This window comes from Aptenodytes patagonicus, chromosome Z (assembly GCF_965638725.1).
Source record: "Aptenodytes patagonicus chromosome Z, bAptPat1.pri.cur, whole genome shotgun sequence".
In the NCBI taxonomy this organism is placed as follows: Eukaryota; Metazoa; Chordata; class Aves; order Sphenisciformes; family Spheniscidae; genus Aptenodytes; species Aptenodytes patagonicus.
The window spans coordinates 12,018,201-12,042,460 of NC_134982.1; the positions used below are offsets into that span (position 1 = coordinate 12,018,201).

General features: G+C 45.9%; 1 protein-coding gene across 3 annotated transcripts in view; it reads left to right on the forward strand.

The window, feature by feature from the left end:
- The window catches only part of LOC143172350 (phospholipid-transporting ATPase ID-like), a 93,270-nt gene that overhangs the window by 36,079 nt on the left and 32,931 nt on the right, over positions 1–24,260 (forward strand). For all 3 annotated transcript variants that reach the window (XM_076361680.1, XM_076361681.1, XM_076361679.1), the window contains exons 4-11: positions 10,578–10,691; positions 12,985–13,083; positions 14,043–14,104; positions 15,694–15,766; positions 15,957–16,027; positions 17,207–17,289; positions 21,162–21,320; positions 22,243–22,331. In XM_076361680.1, coding sequence (XP_076217795.1) covers positions 10,578–10,691; positions 12,985–13,083; positions 14,043–14,104; positions 15,694–15,766; positions 15,957–16,027; positions 17,207–17,289; positions 21,162–21,320; positions 22,243–22,331 — 750 coding nt within the window. The remainder of the gene's footprint in view (positions 1–10,577; positions 10,692–12,984; positions 13,084–14,042; positions 14,105–15,693; positions 15,767–15,956; positions 16,028–17,206; positions 17,290–21,161; positions 21,321–22,242; positions 22,332–24,260) is intronic.

A 24,260-nucleotide genomic window follows, 5' to 3' on the forward strand; every position in this document is an offset into this window, starting at 1 on the left:
AAGTACTACCCACCAGCTCACAAAATTAGTTAGGAATGACTCAGAAACCAAGTGTGAATGAGTGGCATGCAAAGGCACTTAGTGCAGCACAAAAACGGACTCAATATAGGTCAGTAAAAATGAAAAGTCAAGTCCTAATCCCGTGTTTATCCACACTGCAGACAGGAAGATCCTTCCTGACTTCAGTAAGATATTTGCCTGTGTAAAGACTGAAATAAAGTGAAAAGCAGGGTGCCAGATATGGTCCAGCAAGATTTAAGGGCTTTAATCAAGGTTCTTACGTGAGGCAATTCAATCTGGCTGCACTCTCCCCAGTCTGTCTGCACTGTCCCAAGCACAGCTGCAGAGGGGACTGCCCCGTGTGGGTCCACAACGATGGGCTCTCTGTCTGTCAACACTCTGGAGAAGAAAATATCTTCTGAAGGCTTTTAATGTTTGCTCTGATCCCAATTCCTTTTTATTTCTTCGCTTTCACATTGGAATTTAGCACAGCTGCACTGGGACGTCACGAAGGGCTGTGAAAACAGCTTTGAAATTGGCTTTCAGACAATAGGAAAGGAAATGTAGGGCCCATGAGTCAATGACAAATTTCATCTTGGATCAGGATCTAGGGTCAAACCAGCATCCTTTCTGCAGGACCAGCAGCGACTGGTCTGCTTGGACTCTGCTTTTGTTCTCCCTGGTTGCCTGAGGGATTCTCTAGTGAAATAGGAGGGATGTATATAACTTCTTATGGCCAATACACATTGCCCTGGGCTGGATTGGCAGCTGGGTTCTTATCTCTTTGAAATTTAATCGGAGAGCAAGGAGCTTCAGTAGTGGGCTCGGACTCTTGTCCACACACACCTCCTCCGCTTGTGTGCTTTGATCTGAGAAGGATGCCTGGTGGGTTATCCTCAAGGGCCTTGTCAGTGTGGTCAGGATGGTGGCAATGGCTGCCCTCTCCTCCTGTCTCAACCTGCAAATGTTTCCCAGTGTTCACCACGCTCAAGGCTGAAGGGAGTGTAGTCTGATCATGTGAAAAGTGGTCTGAGTAGCCCCTGAAGGAATAGCTACAGCAGCAACCTGCCCTGCTCCTTCTGCATTTAGGAAGCTGTTAGCTGGATTCATCTGAAGACCAGCTGAGGCACTGTCAGGGAGCAGCCAGAGCAGGGCTGCCCTACGGGAGCGGACAAGCTGGGAGCTGAGGGTGATCCCAGCATGGGCAATGCCTTCACTGACCAGGGTGCAGTCCCGCAGCATTTGGTCGGGGTGGACAGAGCAGGATACTAGTAATGGGGCCCATCCTGACCATCCCAGACAAGGTGAGGTGATGAACCAGGTCCAGGGTCCATCTAGGGAGCCCAGTCAGGAGCAGTGGGAGAGGGGGCTGAAGACAAGACTACACCATAGGTCCAAGGTCCATCCAGGAGGCAGAGCTGGATAGGTCCATCTGGGAAACTAGGACAGATGTCAGGCTGGAGACTGGTACTCCTACAACATAGCTCAGGCAAGGACTGAAGGCCCATGGCTGGGCTTAAGTGAGCTCCTGAGCCCTCGACAAGAGTTGTGGATGGAGACGCCAGGTGAGGTCAAGGCCCTTAAGGCATATTAGGGCCCTGACAAGCACAGAAAAGTTGAGCTGTGCCAGACATGAGCTGCAGTCAAGTCCATAGACTCCTTTGGACCAAGTGCTCCACTCGTCATCTTAGCTTAAACCTCATGGAGACAAAACTCCTACTGTACTGGTTGGGAGTCTGGTTGTGTGAGACCTTAATGAACAGGGTATGGTGGTTTGGAATTTGCCTCCTCTGCACCACTCAGCAGTGCTCTGCCCTCCCCTTCCCTTCTCCTCTCTGCCTGGCAGCAGCTTCAGGTACTGAGCTGAGCAGGAGAAGAAGGCAGTGTAGTTGAAGGAGATGACTAAGAGACAAGATCTTCAGATCCTGTACTTGGCCTGTCTGTGAGTGATGGCATGAGGTCTTCAAGCCATGCCACCTCCATCTGCCTCTGTGTCCTTCTCTGCACCACCATGATGAGGACACTCACCACAGTGATGACTAACTGCTCTGTAACAGGATGACACCAGGCAGAAGGAACAGCATAGGAAAATACAACCAGTGGCTACATTTTCCTAGAGGTTTTCCTGGAATACCCAATGTGTGATGGGATCCTGGAACTCACTTCATTACTGCTGCCAAGAGGGGGCTGAGGGGTTACATATGTAAGAAATTCCCAAAGATGTTAAAAAGAAAAAAAAAAAGAAGAAAAAAGAAGAAAGAAGAAGAAAAGAAGAAAAAAGAAAGAGGATTGTGGGTTGGATATAGATCTTTTTATTTCTGGTGTTTGGCCAGTCTTTTACTTCTGGGAGTCAGGATGAGGTCTTTACAGGGACCAGATGAACCCCATCAGCATCCTGTTGGCCTTTCTCAGTCTTCTGTTGAGTTGGGGCTGCTGCCCACCATCAGGAATAAGGCAGTGAACTTGGTAGGCTTAAAACTGATCTGGTCTGACTATTCTGTACTCCGTATGAAAACAAAGCCTCCGTGGCACCACATGGCCTGTTACATGAGTTTATTAAATACACCCTTGAGCACATTCACAGCCTGATGGTCACATGCTCGGCATGCCAGGCGAACCCCCACCCGGCCTCCCTCACCTTCCCGGTTGCCTTTACACAACAGATATGGGGCCCTGGAACTTGAGGGCCAGGCAAACGAGGATGTAGACGAAGGTCCATCCGGGGGGTCACCTAGGGTGAGGCAGTCAGCCCCACGCATTATGACTGCCGCTGCTAAGAAAAAAAGGAGGGTAATTGTCATAGGCGATTCCCTTCTGAGGGGAACAGAGGGCCCGATATGCCGACCAGACCCATCCCACAGGGAAGTCTGCTGCCTCTCTGGGGCCCGGGTCAGAGACATCACTAGGAAGCTCCCTGGTTTGGTACGGCCTTCTGATTACTACCCGCTGCTGGTTATTCAGGCTGGCAGTGATGAGGTTCCAGAGAGAAGTCCTGCAGCGATCAAAAGGGACTTCAGGGCACTGGGGCGACTGGTTCAAGGATCGGGAGCACAGGTAGTGTTTTCCTCTATCCCTACAGTGGCAGGGAAGGATACTGAAAGGAACAGGAAAACACACCTGATCAACACGTGGCTCAGGGGCTGGTGCCATCGGAGGAATTTTGGGTTTTTTGATCATGGGGAGGTTTACATGGCACCGGGCCTGCTGGTGACAGACGGAGTCCAGCTGTCTCACAAGGGAAAAAGGATCATGGCTCATGAATTGGCAGGGCTCATTGAGAGGGCTTTAAACTAGGTTCGAAGGGGGAAGGGTATAAAACCAGGCCCACTAGAGATGAGCCGAGGGGTGGCGTGCCGATGCCGGGGGCGAAATCGATAGCCCAGCTCAAGTGCATATACACCAATGCACGCAGCATGGGCGGCAAGCAGGAGGAGCTGGAAGCCATTGTGCAGCGGGAGAGATATGACTTAGTCGCCATCACAGAAACATGGTGGGGTGACTCTCATGACTGGAGTGCTGCAATGGATGGCTATAGACTCTTCAGAAGGGACAGGCGAGGAAGGAGAGGCGGTGGGGTGGCCCTGTATGTTAGGGAGTGTTTCGATTGTATAGAGCTCAACAATTGTGATGATGATACGGTTGAGTGTCTATGGGTAAGGATGAGGGGGAAGGCCAACGAGGCAGATATCCTGCTGGGAGTCTGTTATAGACCATCCAACCAGGATGAAGGGGCGGATGAAGCGTTCTACAAGCGGCTGGCAGAAGTCTCTCAATCGCTAGCCCTTGTTCTCGTGGGGGACTTCAACTTCCCAGACGTCTGCTGGAAATACAACACGGCAGAGAGGAAGCAGTCTAGGAGGTTCCTGGAGTGTGTGGAAGACAACTTCCTGACACAGCTGGTAAGTGAGCCTACCAGGGGAGGTGCCTCACTCGACCTGCTGTTTACAAACAGAGAAGGACTGGTGGGAGATGTGGTGGTTGGAGGCCGTCTTGGGCTTAGCGACCATGAAATGATAGAATTCTCGCTTCTTGGTGAAGTAAGGAGGGGGGGCAGCAAAACCACAACCATGGACTTCCAGAGGGTGGACTTTGGCCTGTTCAGGACGTTGGTTGAGAGAGTCCCTTGGGAGACGATCCTGAAGGGCAAAGGGGTCCAGGAAGGCTGGACGATCTTCAAGAAGGAAGTCTTAAAGGCGCAGGAGCAGGCTGTCCCCATACGCCGTAAGAAGAACGGGTGGGGAAGACGACCGGCCTGGCTGAACGGGGAGCTTTTGCTGGGACTCAGGAAAAAAGGAGAGTTTACCACTTGTGGAAGAAGGGGCAGGCGACTCAAAAAGAGTACAGGGATCTCGTTAGGTCGTGCAGAGACGAAATGAGAAAGGCAAAAGCCCAGCTAGAACGCAATCTGGCCGCTGTTGTTAAAGACAACAAAAAAAGTTTTTACAAATATATTAATGATAAGAAGAGAGCCAAGGAGAATCTCCATCCTTTATTGGATGTGGGGGGGAACATTGTCACTGAGGATGAGGAAAAGGCTGAGGTACTCAATGCCTTCTTTGCCTCAGTCTTTAACAGGCAGACCAGTTAGCCTCAGGGTACTCGGCCCCCCGAGCTGGAAGACAAGGACGGCGAGCAGGATGAACCCCCCGTAATCCAAGAGGAAGCAGTCAATGACCTGCTACGCCACCTGGATGCTCACAAGTCTATGGGGCCGGATGGGATCCACCCGAGAGTGCTGAGGGAGCTGGCGGAGGTGCTCACCAAGCCGCTCTCCATCATTTATCAGCAGTCCTGGTTAACGGGGGAGGTCCCGGATGACTGGAGGCTTGCCAATGTGACACCCATCCACAAGAAGGGCCGGAAGGAGGATCCGGGGAACTACAGGCCTGTCAGCCTGACCTCGGTGCCGGGGAAGATTATGGAGCGGTTCACCTTGAGGGCGCTCACAAGGCATGTGCGGGACAACCAGGGGATCAGGCCCAGCCAGCACGGATTCATGAAAGGCAGGTCCTGCTTGACCAGCCTGATCTCCTTCTATGACCAGGTGACCCGCCTAGTGGATGAGGGAAAGGCTGTGGAGGTGGTCTACCTGGACTTCAGTAAGGCCTTTGACACCGTCTCCCACAGCATTCTCCTAGAGAAGCTGGCAGCTCACAGCTTAGACAGGTGGACTCTGCGCTGGGTCAAAAACTGGCTGGACGGCCGGGCCCAGAGAGTTGTGGTGAATGGAGTTACATCCAGTTGGCGGCCGGTCATGAGCGGTGTTCCCCAGGGCTCAGTACTGGGGCCGGTCTTGTTTAATATCTTTATCAATGATCTGGATGAGGGGATCGAGTGCACCCTCAGTAAGTTTGCAGACGACACCAAGTTGGGCGGGAGTGTTGATCTGCTCGAGGGTAGGAAGGCCCTGCAGAGGGACCTGGACAGGCTGGATCCATGGGCCAAGGCCAACTGTATGAGATTCCACAAGGACAAGTGCCGGGTCCTGCACTTCGGCCACAACAACCCCATGCAGCGCTACAGGCTTGGGGAAGAGTGGCTGGAAAGCTGCCCGGCAGAGAAGGACCTGGGGGTGTTGGTCGACAGCCGGCTGAACATGAGCCGGCAGTGTGCCCAGGTGGCCAAGAAGGCCAATGGCATCCTGGCCTGTATCAGGAATAGTGTGGCCAGCAGGAGCAGGGAAGTGATGGTGCCCCTGTACTCGGCACTGGTGAGGCCGCACCTCGAATACTGTGTTCAGTTTTGGGCCCCTCACTACAAGAAGGACATTGAGGTGCTGGAGCGTGTCCAGAGAAGGGCAACGAGGCTGGTGAGGGGTCTGGAGAACAAGTCTTATGAGGAGCGGCTGAGGGAACTGGGGTTGTTTAGCCTGGAGAAAAGGAGGCTGAGGGGAGACCTCATCGCTCTCTACAACTCCCTGAAAGGAGGTTGTAGCGAGGTGGGTGTCGGTCTCTTCTCCCAAGTAACAAGCGATAGGACGAGAGGAAATGGCCTCAAGTTGTGCCAGGGGAGGTTTAGATTGGACGTGAGGAAAAATTTCTTTACTGAAAGAGTGGTGAAACATTGGAAGAGGCTGCCCAGGGAAGTGGTTGAGTCCCCATCCCTGGAGGTATTTAAAAGACGTGTAGATGCAGCACTTAGGGACATGGTTTAGTGGGCATGGTGGTGTTGGGTTGACGGTTGGACTCTATGATCTTAGAGGTCTTTTCCAACCTCAATGATTCTATGATTCTATGATTTCTGCGTATGGCATCTGCGTGCTTTCAAATTGCACTGCTGCAGTTAAGCAAAGTGCCATTGAATTGCGCTCCCGCCGCCTCCTTGCAAAGCTTTATCAAAGCACCTGGGAAAGCCGTTTCTGCTTCTCAGCTGCTTCATCAGTCTGTACCTTGTGCTACACAGGTACCTTGTGCTGCACAGGTACCGGTGAAATTGCCAGGTGTTGTGGCACAATACCTCCCTGTGGGATCGCGAAGGTTTTGTTAAAATTTGCTTTGGGCCAGGTTGTCCAGCTGCTAGAAACTAATATATCACTGAGACATGGGTATAAATTCAGATGGTCAATACCCTGCCATACCCTGCCTTTTCTGGGTATCACCCTTTAGCCCCTGTAATCTAGCCACAAAAGCAGCAGTGCCTCCTATTTCCAGTGACTTTTATGGCGAGATGATTTGTTTGCTCAGCGAACAAAGGTAGGAGCCATCTGCTGAGCATTTGCCTGCAGTCGGACGTCACAGGCGGGCTTCTGAAAACACCCCCAAAATAACAGCTCATCTGCCAGATCTGGACTTGTGTAACTGTGGCGCGATGAGCACTATTCTTAGGGACAGCATTTCAGTGGAGTCACACCTCCAGGAGGTGTGAATCTAGCCCCTGAAAAGAGCAGATGAGAATAATCCCTCACCCACAGACAATGTTGCTCTTGTGTCAAGCTTTGCATCTGGAGAGCTTGAGGCTGATGGTGGGCAACCACTCTCGAGCCTATTCATTTAGGACACGGGCGCACGTGGGGGCTGCCCATGGTCAACCAGAAGTCTAGGGCAGATCTGGGAGTAAGTGTAAAGCTCCCAATTCCCATCTTTGTGCTTGGCCCATAGAGCTGCTTTTCTTAGATGTTTGATTTCTATAAATCTATAGGAGAACCAGAAGTTCCTGTAAGGCCTCTTAATAGCTGCTTCAAAGATATTTCCTCTCCATCACTTTTCCCATATGGGAGTCTCCCTCACTGAAGGCAGAGCATGGGGGAGGTAAGGCAGATGACGCGTTAGAAGCATTGCTTATAAAATGATGGCTGTCTGTGCACTGTTTAACACACTGCAGTACTGCAGGTTCTTGTAGTACTCCTCCTACCCCAGAGTCAGGTTCTGGTACAGCTCTAAAGGAGTGACAGTGTGTGATGGTGTTAAGCATCACGGAGTAGGATAAGATCAAAAGCAGAGGCCAACTGAGATTTCCCTGTAGTCAACCGAGAGCCCGAGCTGTCAAAGTGTGCAGGCCTGGAGTATTGCACGAAAACATAAATGATACCTTACACAGGGCTTCAACTGTATCTGTGATGTGGGAATGCAGAGCTTTGAATTGGAAAGGCTGAAGTTTTCCCCAGTTTGTTTTTATCATTTAATATTGATATTCCTTTAGCCCCTGAGGGCCATGAACAAGTTAGTTGTTGAATTAGAAATCTTCATAGTGATTATGAGGAATTCTTTTTTCCTCATTTCCTTTTTAATTATAGATTCTAGACTAATGAGAAGATCCACTATAATACTCCCTGTCCTTACCCTGAGGTCCCAGTGTCCCAAAAGACAGTGTGTATCAAACAATATCATGATCCTGAACTACTACGGAGAAAATATTGGATGTCCAGATTCCTGCAGTTAAGCATTTGGAAGCTGTTATGTCTGGGTTTTTTACCATGCCTAATGGCAATAGGAAACAAAATGAATGGCTCTGGTTCATTGAGTGGTTTTCCTGACGTAACTAATAGACAGAAATAGAAGGCAGGAATTGAAATAAACCACTCCTATTCTTTTCTTATCCCCCTCTGAGATTTTTGCAGGCAAAGATCTATAAACTTTATGTGAGTGTTTACTGAGTAGTTTTTCCCATGTTGTATGTGACCCTCCGAAATCTGTTGACGCACAAAGGTCGGGTCCCCTGTACTTACTTTTTCCTGCAGCTACTGTCTTCTATTTTTTTAAGTAAGTGGCCGTGATATTTTTTCTTCAGATTAGTGGGCAGGGAGCATCTTTAGATCCATTTTTTATTAAAAAATCTGCAGGACTCTCTGTCTGGTGGACCCAGACTTGTCAAGCAATTTAGTTCCCTGTATGTTGGGTTTGCAGAGGATGCTGCTATTCCATTGCTTCTGTCTTAGTAGTGTCCGTGGAGCCTGTGTGCAGCACATATCCCATGGTGAAGAATTTTGAAATAAACCACATTAACTATGTGTCATGACATTTAGATCACAGGCAGAGTTAACCACACCCGGAGATGGCTACATGATGCCAGGAGACAGGCAATATTGTTTATATGATGATCACTGATAAACATCTTTTCTTGCTGGAGTGCAATCAATGGGAGGATTTGGCTAGCTCTTCCATGAAGGGCGTTTCCATCTCTGCTCTTTTAGAGACTTGTTCATTGGCTTCTACAAGGGATAAAACATGAAGTTAATGCTGAAGAATGTTGCTGTACTTTGTGTCTGGACATACCAAAATCCAGTAACTGCCTAAAATGGAATAGCTTCCCCCATACACACCTTACGGTGGTAATCTTACATAATCAGTTTAATGGTGGAAAGATGCTGATGTGTATCAGTTTAGGTGTCTGGATTAATGCATGGATTGGAAGTGGCCTGTGATTCATACCTAGTAGCTCCTGTCCTCCCACCAGCTTAGCAACATCTAAAGGCTATTACAATACTACAATCACCATTTTCTCTTCCATTGAACCAGCAAATCCATTACTGAATGAAGGTGCACTGTGTAATATCTGCCTCCTTGTGCTGTCACACCTTAGGTTCTCTGGGAGGGGGTTAATAGGCATCTTCTGGAGAGCTTCTAGGGGGGAAATTTTAGATGTGCTGGCAACAGATGGCATACATGCTTCCAGGACTGTCCTGGTTTCGGCAGGGATAGAGTTAATTTCCTTCCTAGTAGCTGGTACAGTGCTGTGGTTTGGATTTAGGATGAGAACAATGTTGGTAACACACCGATGTTTTAGTTGTTGCTAAGTAGCGCTTACACTAGTCCAGGACTTTTCAGTTTCCCATGCTCTGCCGACTGAGAAGGCTGGAGGTGCACAAGGAGCTGGGAGGGGGCACAGCCAGGACAGCTGACCCAAACTGGCCAAAGGGACATTCCATACCATGTGACGTCATGCTCAGTACATAAACTGGGGAAAGCTGGCCGGGGGGGCCGCTGCTCGGGGACTGGCTGGGCATCAATCAGCGGGTGGTGAGCAATTGTACTGTGCATCACTTGCTTTGTGTATTATTATTATTATTATTAAATTATTAAACTGTTTTTATCTCAACCCACGAGTTTTTCTCACTTGTGCTCTTTCAATTCTCTCCCCCATCCCACCGGGGTGGGGGGAGTGAGTGCGTGGCTGTGTGGTGCTCAGTTGCCGACTGAGGTTAAACCACAACAAGGACTAAACCTGGATGAGTTCTTGAAAAACTTCATATGAAGAGAAAGTCTAGCACACCTAAAACCTGAAGGGACAGCCCAAGCTGGTGGGCTCAGTGTGATGGATTAAGCCTGTCTTATCAGGTAGCAAGAACTGGACCAGAGTGCTCTGATCTTCAGGGAAGAAAACACCCAGTTCTGTAATGTTGAGCTTGGGTCTTTCTCTGGTTTGAAGAGGGCAGATAGGGGAGCAGCCATCGCTTGTGGCTGGAGGGGCCGTCTGCAGTCAGAAAAGGAAACTGGAAATAGGGAACAAAACTGCAACTCGCTTACTGAAATAGTGAGTTTTTATATTAGTGGCTGTTTGCACACCACCACATTCAAGTGATCTTTGTGGAATAGAAACAAGCCACCTCTCCAAGTTGCTGAGCTGAGAGGCTGCTGAATCAACTGAAAATAATGTCATGTTCTGCTCCTGGGAGGACCTATAGCTCCTGTGCGGTCGTCCAGCCAAATGGTGCTTCAAAGTCTCAGACAAGTTATAGATAATTGGCCTAGTGTGTGTTTTCTAACACTGCTTTGTAGATGCTACCAGCAAAATTGTTGTGTCCTGGTTAGTTTTTAATTCAATTTGTGCATTGCATAAGTAGGAAGGCTATTAATAAAGGGAATATGCATCTCTGTTGGTGAGCGACTAAATGTACCTGCATCTACCTGCAGTTGCACTGACAAACTGAGCATCATGTTTTCACCAGTTCCGAGAGGAATTCTGTTTGTTTGTCCAGGCTCAGCATGATTGTGTGGGGGAAAAGGAAATGTTTTTTGAGCTGCTCTTGGAAACAATGCTATTGCTAAATATAAGCAAGTAAAAACACAGTTGAAATGGGTTGTGCTGTAATTTTGTTTCCTGTTTTACCAATCCTATTTATTTTCCTTTTTTCCCTACAGAACAATTCAATTAAAACATCGAAATACAACTTCTTCACTTTCCTGCCTCTCAACCTGTTTGAACAGTTTCAGCGAATAGCCAATGCTTACTTTCTTTTCTTGCTGATTTTGCAGGTATGAATTCACTGCGCTGTTTCTAGCAGATTGTGTTGTCTGTTATCAAAGCCGGTCTATGTATCGATAGTGGTAATAAAGTGCAAGCTATATCCCTGTTATGAATTAGCGTCTTAGTAAAACATTAGAGTAGATAGCAAGTAGGGCAGAAGAAAAGCAATTTCCTCTCTTACCTTTGGATACAAAGGTTTGAACTAAATTAAGAAAAAAAATTAATTAAAGTTTTCAACAAATTGTGTACCTTTTTCATGCCCTGTCCTACTATCCCTTTGTGTCTACATCTGAGTGCTCCCGGCCGTCCTTGGATTTGCATTACTTATTCCTCCTGTAGCACAAAAGGAAGTCGTCTCTCAACCATAGGTTTAAAGGCAAATTCCACTGACAGTCTCAAAGGAAACAGCAAGAAGAACAAATTTGTAACCTGTACTGTTTCCCTGGGAAGGAAGGAGTTAACATGAGGAAGGCTGAAGGTTGGAGTTAGTTTGCATAAAGCTGAATATTGCTGCTCCCTGCTCAGGAGGGTGAGGAAGGTGTCTAATATGGAGCGTACCAGACACAGGCAACACTATTGAACCCTGCGGCTCATAATGGCATTGAGTTGCACTTTGCCCATCGCTGTTGGCAATACTACTCTGTCTGAAAGCTGAACGCACCAGGGAAATTGATATCAGGATTTCTGCCCCTTTGCACTTTGCTAGAATATGGATAAATGCAGTGTACTCTGTTGTTGCTGAGCCATACTGAAATACACGTTATCGAAAAAAGGGTATAATTCTGATTATGTTTCAAGTATGACATTTTAAATTTGACCATTTCAGTGCACACACGTTTGCAAAATTACCTTTTTCAAATGCTCTTTTTCAATTCAGCTCAAAAAAGCATAGGCAAAATTTTGTTAAGTCTCTGGCAAACTACATACAATCTTCTTTGCTTATTTACAGGGAATGAAATTGGGAAATTTCAGCCCACGTATATTTTTCAAGAAACTAGTGAAAGTGCCTTTCCAGCTAAGCTGACAGCACTGTTCCTGTGTTGTTGTACTGCACTCTAGCTGTTTGTCTATCAAATTCATAGTATTTCAAACTATTTGCCTGAAATTATTCTGCTGTGTCTTTTGCTGAACCATCTAGGAGTGACTGTATATAAAAGCATACAGCTTTTTCTGCTACCTGCATCAAGGTAGGCTAAAGAGGGCAGCTATTAGTCTTTTACATTTACATGTTCCTCCATTTAGTTTTTGCCCTCTTCTGCCCACTCACTCCATCCCTGTAGCACTGGGAGTATCTCTTCCTGCATCAGGAGTGGATGAGATGGGTAGGCTGTGGGGACTCTGCCTCCCGACTCCTTTGGCGCAGCCCAGTAGGACATGCTTATTCCCAGTTAGGTGAGAAGGTAGCAGTTACATGTCTCTGCAGCCTCCACAACTTAGCGGGGCTGTGCTTGCCTCTAAACATCATTCCTCCTGGCTGGGTTTGGTGGTGCCTGTAGGATCTGGGTTGTCACAGTGCAGCGGAAGGAGCAATCTCAAAGAACAGCTCTCCACCCTTAAGCAGCTGCTTTAGTGGCAAAAATGTCAGCTTCACAATGCACATGGAGTTGACACTGCCCACATCCACTCTGATGGACACAGTGATGCTGGTATCACATCGCTTCCATCATTAGTGCTGTTCTTCTTGAGGAAGGGGAGAACTATGCTGGGGTAAGACATCTCTGCATCACTGAAGGCATGACAGAGTCACCTTCAACTCTTGGGTCCTCTCACTGTTAAAGATGTGGGAAACAAAAATGGCTCTGTTAATCTTGGAAGAGCAAGGTCAGCCCTGGCAACAGCTGTGTGTTGTTTATTGATAGGAAGTTTACTTCAGCAAAATGTGAAGAGTTACTGAAACAAAAAATAGGAGCGTTTGAAGGCTCTGCACAGCAGGCCTTGCTCAGATAGCTCTGGGTCCCTCACAGCAGGCTTGCCCATGTCAGTGCCTCCAGAGAAATCCACTGGGGTCTTTGCAATCTTAATGTTGCAAACAACAAGAAAGAACAACCCACAGCACTTCCTGACAGCTCCGTGTTTATATCCTAAATTACAGCTTGTTTTGTAAGCAAAGCGTGGGTTCCCTGGCTGTCCCACCTTTGTGGGGTCACATTATATGTGATAGAGCTGCATTTCTGTCTTTATTCTGTATTCAGATATCATAGAAAAATGTTATCTGCAGCTTCCACAGAAAACAGTGTATTATTTCCATCAGTTTGCTGAACTGACAGGAAATTTCTCAACTCAGATCTTTTCTTCCTACAGTTGATTCCTCAGATTTCCTCGCTGGCCTGGTTTACAACGGTGGTGCCCCTAGTGCTGGTGCTGGCTGTATCGGGAGTCAAGGATGCCATCGATGATTTTGTAAGATCTGTATTGCTGACCTGTACTTTGGAGTTTGCCTGTGATTCTTCAGCACAATGACTAAAGCAAACCGCTTAAACACAGCCAGTGGCAGGCAGTTGGAGAACTGGTCTGTGGCCAAGATGGGCTCTGAGATTTGATCCCCAAATCAATGGTTCATTACCTAAAAAGGAGCTAGAATTTCCAAATTGCTGAGCAGCCCAGCAGCTCCACTGACTTTGTCTGAAACTGTTCAGCATGTCTGAAAATGTGGTCACCGATAGGTATGTCTGGATGCATGCACAAAAGTCTATTCTTAGGCCTCCACTTTGGAAAACTCATCTTCTGCCATCTAGCTGCAATGTAGGCAGAAAAAACATTTGGTAGAAAGTAAGCATACAACCTGTGTGTGATTTTTCATACTCGCACAGCTTTGGCTGAAGTCTGCTCCCATCAGACTGTCAAAGCCCCACTGACTTCACAGGGTGATGTTAGAGCTGAGTTTAGCATCTGATTTTCTCTCATTAAATAATTTTTATGCTCTATGGAGACTCAGTGCAATTTTCCAAGTAGGCAGGTGGGAGGTGGCGAGGTGCTCTCCCAGGGAGCAATGCCAGAACATCTGTGGCCACTTCCCATATCAGAGCAGAGGAATGGATTTCTCTGGGTGGTTAGCTTACACAACTGTGACGGGCAGGACCAACACCAGTTGAGTCAGGACTGTGCTCAGTGACATGTAAGGCTCTACCCTCCTTCTGCCCTCCAAGAGCAAGCCCGGTGTTGCCTGTTGCTCTTTGCAGTCTAGTTATGCCCTATGCTACTAGTGTAAACATGGGCTCGACTGTGACTCAGTTGTGACTCTAATCTGCCTGACCCATTCACCCAGCTGGGTGAAAACCTAGAATGTTAATGAACTGCCTACAGCTCTTGTGTGCTTGGTTTCCTGGAAATGCCTTTTAACGTACTGATCCAATTTTCAGAATCGACACAAAAGCGACAAACACGTCAACAACCGCCCAGTCCAGGTCCTGATCAATGGCATGTAAGTCCTTTTTCTTTTGCTGTAATTTTGACTGGGAAGAGCATTTTATTAATAATAATTTTTTTCTGTGTGATTCCCAAGGATCGCTAAACAATTTAAAATTGAATTGTCTTTCACACCGTTGGTTCACCGTGTAGTTCTGGACTATGTGTCTGATTAATGAACCCAAGACACAGTACCACAATCAGTGCAGACGTTATGGCTGTGACCTTGCACTGACAAAAAGTAAACTCTTCGGTTCCTGGGTATATATTTTTTTTAAATAAGTGATACTTTGAGAGTATTGTATTATTTTACTCCTTGCCCTAGAAGTGACAGGCAAGGCTATCTTCCCATATCCATTTATATTCATAGCATTTATTTCTGCATTAAGCAAAACTAGGCATTATCAACAAGTTATTTTAAATTAAGAAGTAGGAATAGTTTCCTCATACATGTCGTAATACTTTGAGTGTTTGTAGCACTTCTGACTTAGATGTGCTCAAAACATTTCAGCTGTGTGCTTTGGACGTTGTACTGCTAGCACTGTTCTTTCCTGCAGAAAAAATAGCAGAGGCTTTGGCTTTTGTGGCAGGCAGATGTGCTGTTTACTTGCGGCTCCATGGAGCCCAACTGTGCATAGGACATAGCTGTAGACAGCTGTGAAGTTTCTCGTGACTTTTTTTTCTGTACTATAGATAGCAGTATGTTGTGTAAACTCCAACACATGATCAAAGAGTTAAAAACATAACTGGAAACTGAAGAATAGGAACGTACTTTTTGTGCTTTCTTCTAAGTAAACCAGTTTCTTAGTTTACTGTGTATTAGTTGCTGTGTCTAGGAAACATACATTGAAATAGAATTTTTCTAATGTTTTGCCTTTGTTCAAAAACTGGAAACCATAGGTCCTGCCCAACTCTGACCCACATTGAAAAAGCAAGGCTGAGCTGAACTCAAGCTTGAATACCCAGCCCTGCTTTGATATAGCTCTTGATATTTCTTACCTCTAGATTTTGCATATACAGCTATCGTGACTCGGTTACGTTGGTGCCTGCAGTTTAGCTGGCTGTCTGCATGCACATCTTGCTTAGTGCTGTGAAGGCCACTGCAGACGTGGGCGTAGCTAGGCACATGCACAGCCAAAGCACCCGCATTGACCTTCCTGACAGCCAGGCCCACACAGGATCAGATCTGTTGCTCTGGCCCTTAATACCACTTAGAAAAGCTAACACAACTGGCAATTTTCCCAGGTGTTTGGGAAGTCTGTTACACAAAGTAGAGGGTTTTTTCTGAGACAGTGTGGCCCTTTAGGAGAAGGAAGGGAGTAGTCAGTCCAGACAGAAGGACAGTGCACATGGACTGTGCTGCTGTTGTGGGGATAGGTCTCAACCCTGCACAGGTCACCCCAACCACTCTTACCGCTTTTTTGTATTGTGGTGGTCCCTTAGTTTAGTATGGATCAGGCCACATCATGGCAGACCCTGCTCCATCTTATCAACAGCCCAAGTCCTGATGGCATCTACAGTCTAGCTTCAGGAGCAGGGCCGAGTATCCTACTTTCCCAAGTGGTGTTTGCTTTATGTGCCTACTTACTAGGAGTTTTCTTGCAGGTTAAAAGATGAAAAATGGATGAATGTCCAAGTGGGGGATATAATAAAACTAGAAAACAACAACTTTGTGACGGTGAGTACAGTTTCTCTCCATCCTGCTCACAGTTAGTCTCTGTAATTACTCTTACCACTCACAAGCAAATGAGTCAGCAGTGATGATAACTGCTTCAGAGACCTGCAGTGTGCAGAAACGACAAGTAGCATTGCAGTGCCATGCCCTCTGACTGTGTGAACTCATGCCAAGTCTGTCTGTCCGTGCTCAGGCCGATCTACTGTTGCTGTCGAGCAGCGAGCCGCACAGCCTGACATACATTGAGACAGCTGAACTGGACGGGTAAGTGAGCCGGGCCCTCGGGTGCAATCACTGTTACCAGTGCAAGGCCAAATCTTCTCTGGTGACCCTGGGTGCTGCAACCTTAGCTTTTGTAGCAAGAGTTTCCTAATACATAGAATGAACTTTGGGTAGGTATCTTGAAAATAACATCTTCTGGTGGATACTTTTGCCTCTTTCAGTGCAAATGTCTTGTGAGGAGGGGACTTTTCCTTTTATTTTTAGTGACAGTTCTTCTAACACTGAGAGTTAGTTTGAAATGCATTCCTGCAATATCCCAGGTCACTGGCAGAAGCTTTCTGTTTCTTGTGTCTCCCTTAGTCTTTTCTCTTAGCCAGATTATCTGGGTGAGATAATCACAATGAATAACTCCAGTAATCTCCTTTGGACTGCTATACCATAATATTAATGCATGCCCACTGCAAAGGCTTCCAAACGTTGCTCATGCCAGGGCACAACTGACCACAAGTCAGAGGGCTGCAACTAATTTGTATTAATTGGAATAAACTGGATCTGACCTCATCTTTATCACTCAATTTGCATTACCTTTTCTGCATTGCCTGGAGCTAGCATCAGCTTGAAGGACTAAGCAAGACCAGAGAGATCAAGAAATCATGTCTCTCCCAATACCCTACAGACAGCCCTCTGGGCTTTCCCTGTCTGATTTCTGCTGAAAATGAGCTTGTAGTTCCTGTACATGCAAGTGCCAGGAGGCCGAGAACAAATGCAGTGTTTCTTTGACATTGCGTTTCAAACTCCCCAGCTAGCTAGTCCCAGGACTTGAGTACTCTTCGGGACCAGAATACCATGGGAGAAGATCCAGAGCTCTCCTATGTGCTCAGATACCTCAGGGTTCAGTGTGGTACGAGTGGCAGGACAGACAGCGAGCTGCTCAGCGAGCTGAGATGCCTGGTCTTGCACTTTGTCATGAAAAGGAGAAGACAGAGCCACCTCACTCTCTTTGGTAGCACGGTACCATGTCCAGAATTCCTCTGGCTTGCCTGTCTTTGCAACTGAAAGAGACAACCACACCCTTTGGCCAGGTAAAAAAGGCCGATGTCAGGGTCCATCAGATGTCTAAGGAAGAAGTCTGTCCTCAAGAGCAGAAGTGACTTTCAGGAAGAGCTTTCAGTTCACAGAAGACTTTCAGTTCATGTTTTTGTCTCATGTTATTTGTTACAGTGAAACAAACCTGAAGGTGAAGCAGGCACTGACAGTCACTGCAGAGCTTGGAGAAGATCTTCAGAAACTGACAGAGTTCAATGGTGAGTCTACATGGAAAATTCACTTTCCAGAGGATTTGCCCAAACACCAGAGTCCAGAGAGTGCCCGGGAGTCTTCCTTCCAGGCTGTCCCCTGCTCCCTGCTAGGAGTCGTCTGGATGCACCAGCAGGAAAACAGAATGGGTGCATTGCGGTCTGTACAACAGATATAAACCACGTACATGGAGAAAGAGAGCCCCCTTCACTTGCAGGTCTCGGTGCCGTGCATGACTATAACCTGAAACTGCGTTGGTGGGAATTCTCCTTCTCGCTGCACACTTTTCTTTAGCATCTGTCTGTACATGTTGAGACTAACCACCTCAAACTTCAACATGAGAGTTCATGTAATTGCACAGTGGAAACTGTTCTCCCAAAACTGCATGCTCGGTTCGGATCTCAAAATATATATCTGCACTTTTACATTGATGCAGCAATGCTGATGCATCAATTACATTTAGCTTCTGTGCAGTGGCACTTTCCAGACACCGTGGAGACCTGAGGACTAACTGTGCACACAGGACAGGTGACTACTTCCCAGCCTGAAGCCTTGCCCTGCTGGCATTTCTCTCCTCTCTCGATGCCACAATAAAGACTATTTTAAGATATTTAAAGACAAGCGGTGCAGATGTGGTTAACAGGCAACATGTCCTTTCTTAGCACTTTTGTATATCAAATATAGAATAGAATAGAATAGAATAGAATAGAATAGAATAGAATAGAATAGAATAGACTATTTCAGTTGGAAGGGACCTACAACGATCATCTAGTCCAACTGCCTGACCACTTCAGGGCTGACCAAAAGTTAAAGCATGCTGTTAAGGGCATTGTCCAAATGCCTCTTAAGCACTGACAGGTTTGGGGCATCGACCACCTCTCTAGGAAGCTTGTTCCAGTGTTTGACCACCCTCTCGGTAAAGAAATGCTTCCTAATGTCCAGTCTAAACCTCCCCTGGCACAGCTTTGAACCATTCCCACACATCCTATCACTGGATAGCAGGGAATGTATAGCAGGACATACACAGAAAGGAGCCAGACCTGTCAAAACCAGAATACTCCATGCTCACACATCATCTGTCTGCAGAGAGAGTATGGGGGAACAGACCAAGTGGTGTTAGTCACGCTCCTCAGTGCCCTGCTGGCTTAGGTACGAGGGCAGGATTACGAGAAGAGTCGGTATGGAAAGGGGTGGAGTGAGTGCTGCTGTCCTTGGAACGTCTCAAGGACTGCAGGCTCTCAGGAAATATTTTTAGGTAAAGAGGAAAAATATTTTTTAAAAAATTCTCTTCGAAATAACTAGAAGATTCCAGGACAAATGGTGGGGACGTGGCAGAGAGTTAGCATAGCTGCGACTGTCTCTGGTAGAGTCATCCAAAGGCATGGGCTTGGATGGGCTTTTGCTTTCTACATTGAGGTTTTATGAAATAACGTGTGTGGTCTCAGCTGAGTGTCAGCTCAGTACATCAAGGTTTCTCTGAAGTGATGGCTGAGGTTCTGAGTGTTTTAGGTCTTGAGAAATAGGTTTTTACAGGTGCAGTTAGATGCTTTATGTTAATAGTCAGAGTGGCATGCCTTAATTATTTTCCTGAAGAGGCTGCAGTGTGTATCAATTTGTAAGGAAAATCTTCATCTTAAATAATCTTTCAAGCATTTTCTGTGTAATGCTTATCTAAGGATACTGCATTCCTGAAACTGCATAATTAAAAAAGTGTTTCCAAATATTTTGGAAAATGAAAACTTTTTTAATCAAATATTTATTTGTCCTTTAAATCTCTATTTTAGTTATATTGTAAATAAAAGTGGCCTCTTCACAATACTTAAAATTAATAAAATGTTTCCCAGGATGATTTATATTTGGCAGAGTACTGGGAAGAGTGCCTGGAATCAGACCCAACCTTGCATTTCCCCAGCAAACCTCTGTAGAAGTATTTAAATATTTATGTAACTCTTTACCTAATTACTTCTTAAGACAGGAAGAGAGGAAAGGGTGGAGCAGCTAATACAGGCACTCAGTGGAATGCTTAATGTGAGTTATGATGTTTGTTGGCATCGCGATGGTTCAGATAAGGAAGATGCTTGCAAAATGCTGAACTTCTTTATTTGATTTGGGGAACTGGAAGATGAGAAAGGAAACAGTAGTTTTCGGTTACCTACTACTTATCACAGGTAGACTTGGCAGTATTTAACTCTTTCAGGTGAATCACATTCAGGTATCGTCTTGCTGTTAATGGGAGGAGGAGACAGGAGGCACGGTGCCTTGCTTGAGGCATCTTCAGCTGCAGAGTTACTGGGGCCAGTGCAGGTGTATTGGGTGAATCTCTAGAGCTTCTCGCTTTTTTGTGATCGGTCTGATTTGGATTAATCTTTTCTGATCTCAAAATCAGCATATCAGTAACCCAGACCCACCCGCTTACTGGAAAGCAGGTGTGGATGTTGACATACAAGGTGCTCACACGAGCGTTGTCCCACAGCTGGCACGAGAAGGGGCACAGTCTTCCTGGTGGGGGATGGTGCCCTGGGTTTCGTTCACCAAAGTCTCGTTGTGCTGTGTTTCAGGTTGCGCTGCAAGGCCTCTGTTTTCTTTGTGCTTTTCAAGGGGTTGCAAGGGCTGCAGTGAGATGGGTCTGGTTACTGTAGACTTTTAGAAATGACGGAGTACAGGTCTGATTGTTTTTGGATTAACTAGCTGATAAAGTAGAAGATCAGCATAGTTGTTAATATGAGCTCTGATGTCACATATGTCACAGAATTTCCTAATTGTTTCACCTTTCAAGTCTGATGTTTTGTCTGCCCCAGAGTAGAACTACTTTTCTATGAAAAGAATGAATCCATTCTTGATTTTAAAATTTGCAGTGGTGGGGACTACCGCAATACTTAAAGTTGTACTTTTCTTCTGGACTTCTCTGGATTTTGTTTCCAGTCTCTTGAGCCCGGTGTGTTTTATCTGAGAACAGCTGGAAGAGCTGTATTCTTTGCAAATGTTAGTCCTTCTGTAGGTATTTGCAGCCTGTGATCAAAATAACATCAATGTTCCTGTTGATTAACTGAACAGACTGAACTCTTGGATTCCCTTTCAGTAAGGCGTATTTGTATTTTCCAGTTCTTTTCAATACATCCACAGGGCTCTGCTTTGAATCTTTAGATGTCAGGTGCAAAAGTTGATTTAAATAATCATTTTTATACCGAAGTATCTGTGTTTCCAGTTTTGTGTGAACATGTTTTATTACAAGAAATAAATGTAAAGTGTGGAAATAGAAATAGAAATAGGCTCTCCAATCATTCACAGTGTCAGCTGCATGGCCAAAGAAGGTAGCAGTATCTTTTTTCATGTGCCACTGGGACTTAAGTTATAAAACAGATGAAATTAAAAAACAGTGAACAAAGACACCTCACTTAATTACTCTTTTGCAGCCTTCAGGCTATGATTTTTCTCGCTTGGGCTTCTGCAGTTTTAAAGAAAATGGAATAGGAATTATGTGAGGTCAGCACTTTTAGCTAAAGTTATCCAATGACATCCTACCACTATGAACTTGCTGTGAAAGGATTATAAATATGTTGCTGGTTCAACATTTCTTCTCACCCACATAAAAGCTGTGGAAACTTTGCTTTGTACTCTACCAGTAAAAAATTGCCATGTTCAAAGAATAGGATAAATCCAAGTTCATTGTTGTTCAATGGACTATGACATGAATATGGGGAAAGAGCAATACCCCAAAACATCAGTAAATATAGGACACAGGATGGGAATGACAGAGTCAGGAGTGGACTGCAGCTACAGTGTGAAATATTCCCTGTCTGGAGAACAGCTGAGAATGCCATATTGACTGACATCTTTCTGGGCCAAGATTTCCATTTTTGCTTTTACCTTCCTTTTACAGGTGAGGTCAAATGTGAGGCACCAAATAACAAACTGGATAAGTTCACAGGAACTCTTACTCTTCAAGGAGAGAAGTATGCCCTGGACAATGAGAAGATGTTGCTGAGGGGCTGTACTATTAGGAACACAGAATGGTGCTTTGGTCTCGTTATTTATGCCGGTAGGTAGAAAAATTGACGTGTGAATTGCAGAGCACAGCAGCACTAGCATGGAAGTACATCACACCCAGTATGCACAAAAGAACCAAGTATTTTCCTCTTCGGAAAATATGTTTCTACCAGGTACAAGAACAAAAGCAAAACAATACATGAGATCCCTTGGCTTAACTCTAGGCTAGAAATTATGCACATTACAGGGGATTTTAATCTGAGATTTTTTTATAGCCGTCTATAAGAGAAAGCTGGATTGCAAATGCTACATTACAACTTCCGTCTTGATTAAGTGCTTTAGTAAGCAGAAGTAGCCTTTTATTTCAGAAATGCATACAGCAAAGTACATGAGAGAAGTCTTGATCAATCAATAAGAAAGAATAGAAGAATTAAATCTGTTTAAGAATTAAAGCTGAATTAAATCTGCCTTTACTGGCCCACACTGGGCCAACTGGAGTCCTTCTCTCACCAGGCTTGTTCAAAATTTTTCACTCTTAAGTGTATTTGATTAAAAATTCCACATAATTTCTATGTGGAATTTCTATGTCTATGCTTTTTATGAGCACAGACCTTCTATTGTTTCTATACTGCTGTAGACATGTGAGATGATGTATAATATGTCACCAATAACACAGCAGTATCAGGTATTCTGTGAAAAGTCATTAAACCTGAAAGGGAGGATTGACTGTTGAAAGAAGAGAGCAGGGTCAAAATCCAGAATTAACAGCTTTATGTGACTCCATATAATCTAAGGCAAGTGACTTAACCTTTTACTGCCTAAGTTTCCCACCGACACTGTAAACTGTATGTACCTGCCTTCAAGAAAGCTGTGATGGGTATTTATGCTGTAAAGCACAGTGGGGCCTCAGAGCGAATCAGCTTTGTAACAGCTAAGCTTTATTACTAAAATTCACGAGTGTGTTTCATCTCCAGGGCCAGACACCAAACTAATGCAGAACAGTGGAAAAACAACTTTTAAACGGACAAGCATTGATCGGCTCATGAATGTCCTTGTGTTGGTGGTAAGTCTGATTAATGTGTCTTCATTTCTTCAGATGTATTCATCATTTACAGATGCTCCATCTCTTTGTCCACACAAATGAGAGAATATCAGAAGTGGCTAATGATAAAAAGAAAAATTATGTAATAATGTATTAGCAGCCTGAGTTCTGCAGCGCCTCTGCCAGCCCATCTTGCAAAGCAAGGCCATTACATTGACAACATTAAGGACCTTTCTTCTGAGCTTTTCATTTGCTGTGCTCTCCCTTGCTCTGCACTTTTTTTTGTGAGAATCACTTTGAAGCCCGCAAATGCCTTTTTTCCCTAGTAATTTTGTCATTTTCTATTTAAATAAACATTAGCAGTTCTCCCTCTTCCTCCTTTTTTCTTGGCATCTCTGGTGATATCTGCATAGGGGTTGGTAATTGAGTTTGTTAATTTACATGATGCCAGCTTCTGACTTAACACATTAGGGTAAAATATTAGACATGGTCTCATTAATACTCGGAAACTGGTGTTTTTAGCAGCTGGGAAATTTGAGAACACTAATCTTATATAGCAGGCACTGTCCTCAAATTGGAAAACAGATCTTATTTGAGGGTTAAGCTTGGCAGTGGTTTTAACAAATGGCAAATACTTCCAGGCAGAGGCAGTGATTCTTTCACAGACTCTCCCAAGATTTTATTGCTTGAGTTCAAAGCCACTCAGGGAAGGAAGACATACACTCTGGCACTACTTTACTCAATGATGATTGAAGAAAAGCTCTTTAGTTTCAGGCTTTTATTTTCCTTTGGGTGCAAGTTTGTCATGCTTTTTCATGCATGCTGCACCACCTTCAGTTTATGACACTGGGAAGGTCTGGTGGCCACTGTTCCCTCTTCTTCCCTCCTGCCCTTGCTCTCCCACCCAATCTGACAGCCAGGCTGGGGCCAGGATCCATCCCCAGGCGCTGCAGCAAGCCCTGGAGAAGGTGTCCAACAGCAGTCTGTCCATCACAGCAACGCTATCCTGAGCTATCCTGAGCTGTCCCTGCTCTCCATGACTTCATGCCTCCTCAGCACTGAGGCTTATAGCACAAACGTCTCCAGGGTGGCACCACTGTCCAACCTTGCTACTTTATCGCTAAACTGGAGAGGTATGGATTTGATGGGTGGACTGTCCAGTGGGTGAGGAATTGGTTGGATGGTCGCATCCAGAGGGTAGTGGTCAATGGCTCAACCTCCAGATGGAGATTGGTGACGACTGGCATCCCGCAGGGGTCTGTATTGGGACCGGTACTGTTTAATATCTTCATCAACGACATAGACAGTGGGATCAAGTGCACCCTCAGCAAGTTTGCAGATGACACCAAGCTGAGTGGTGCATTCAACACGCCTGAGGGACGGGATCCCATCCAGAGGGACCTGGACAAGCTGGAGAAGTGGGCCCATGTGAACCTCATGAGGTTTAACAAGGCCAAGTGCAAGGTCCTGCACCTGGGTCAGGGCAACCCCCAGTATCAATACAGGCTGGGGGATGAAGGGATGGAGAGCAGCCCTGCCAAGAAGGACTTGGGGGTACTGGTGGATGAAAAGCTGGACATGAGCCAGCAATGGGCGCTCGCAGCCCAGAAGGCCAATCGTATCCTGGGCTGCATCCAAAGAAGCGTGGCCAGCAGGTCGAGGGAGGTGATTCCACCCCTCTACTCTGCTCTGGTGAGACCCCACCTGCAGTACTGCGTCCAGCTCTGGAGCCCTCAGCATAAGAAAGACACGGACCTGTTGGAGTGGGTCCAGAGGAGGGCCACGAAAATGATCAGGGGGATGGAACACCTCTCCTATGAGGAAAGGCTGAGAGAGTTGGGGTTGTTCAGCCTAGAGAAGAGAAGGCTTCGGGGAGACCTTCTTGCAGCCTGTCAGTACTTAAAGGGGGCTTATAAAAAAGATGGTGGCAAACTTTTTAGCAGGGCCTGT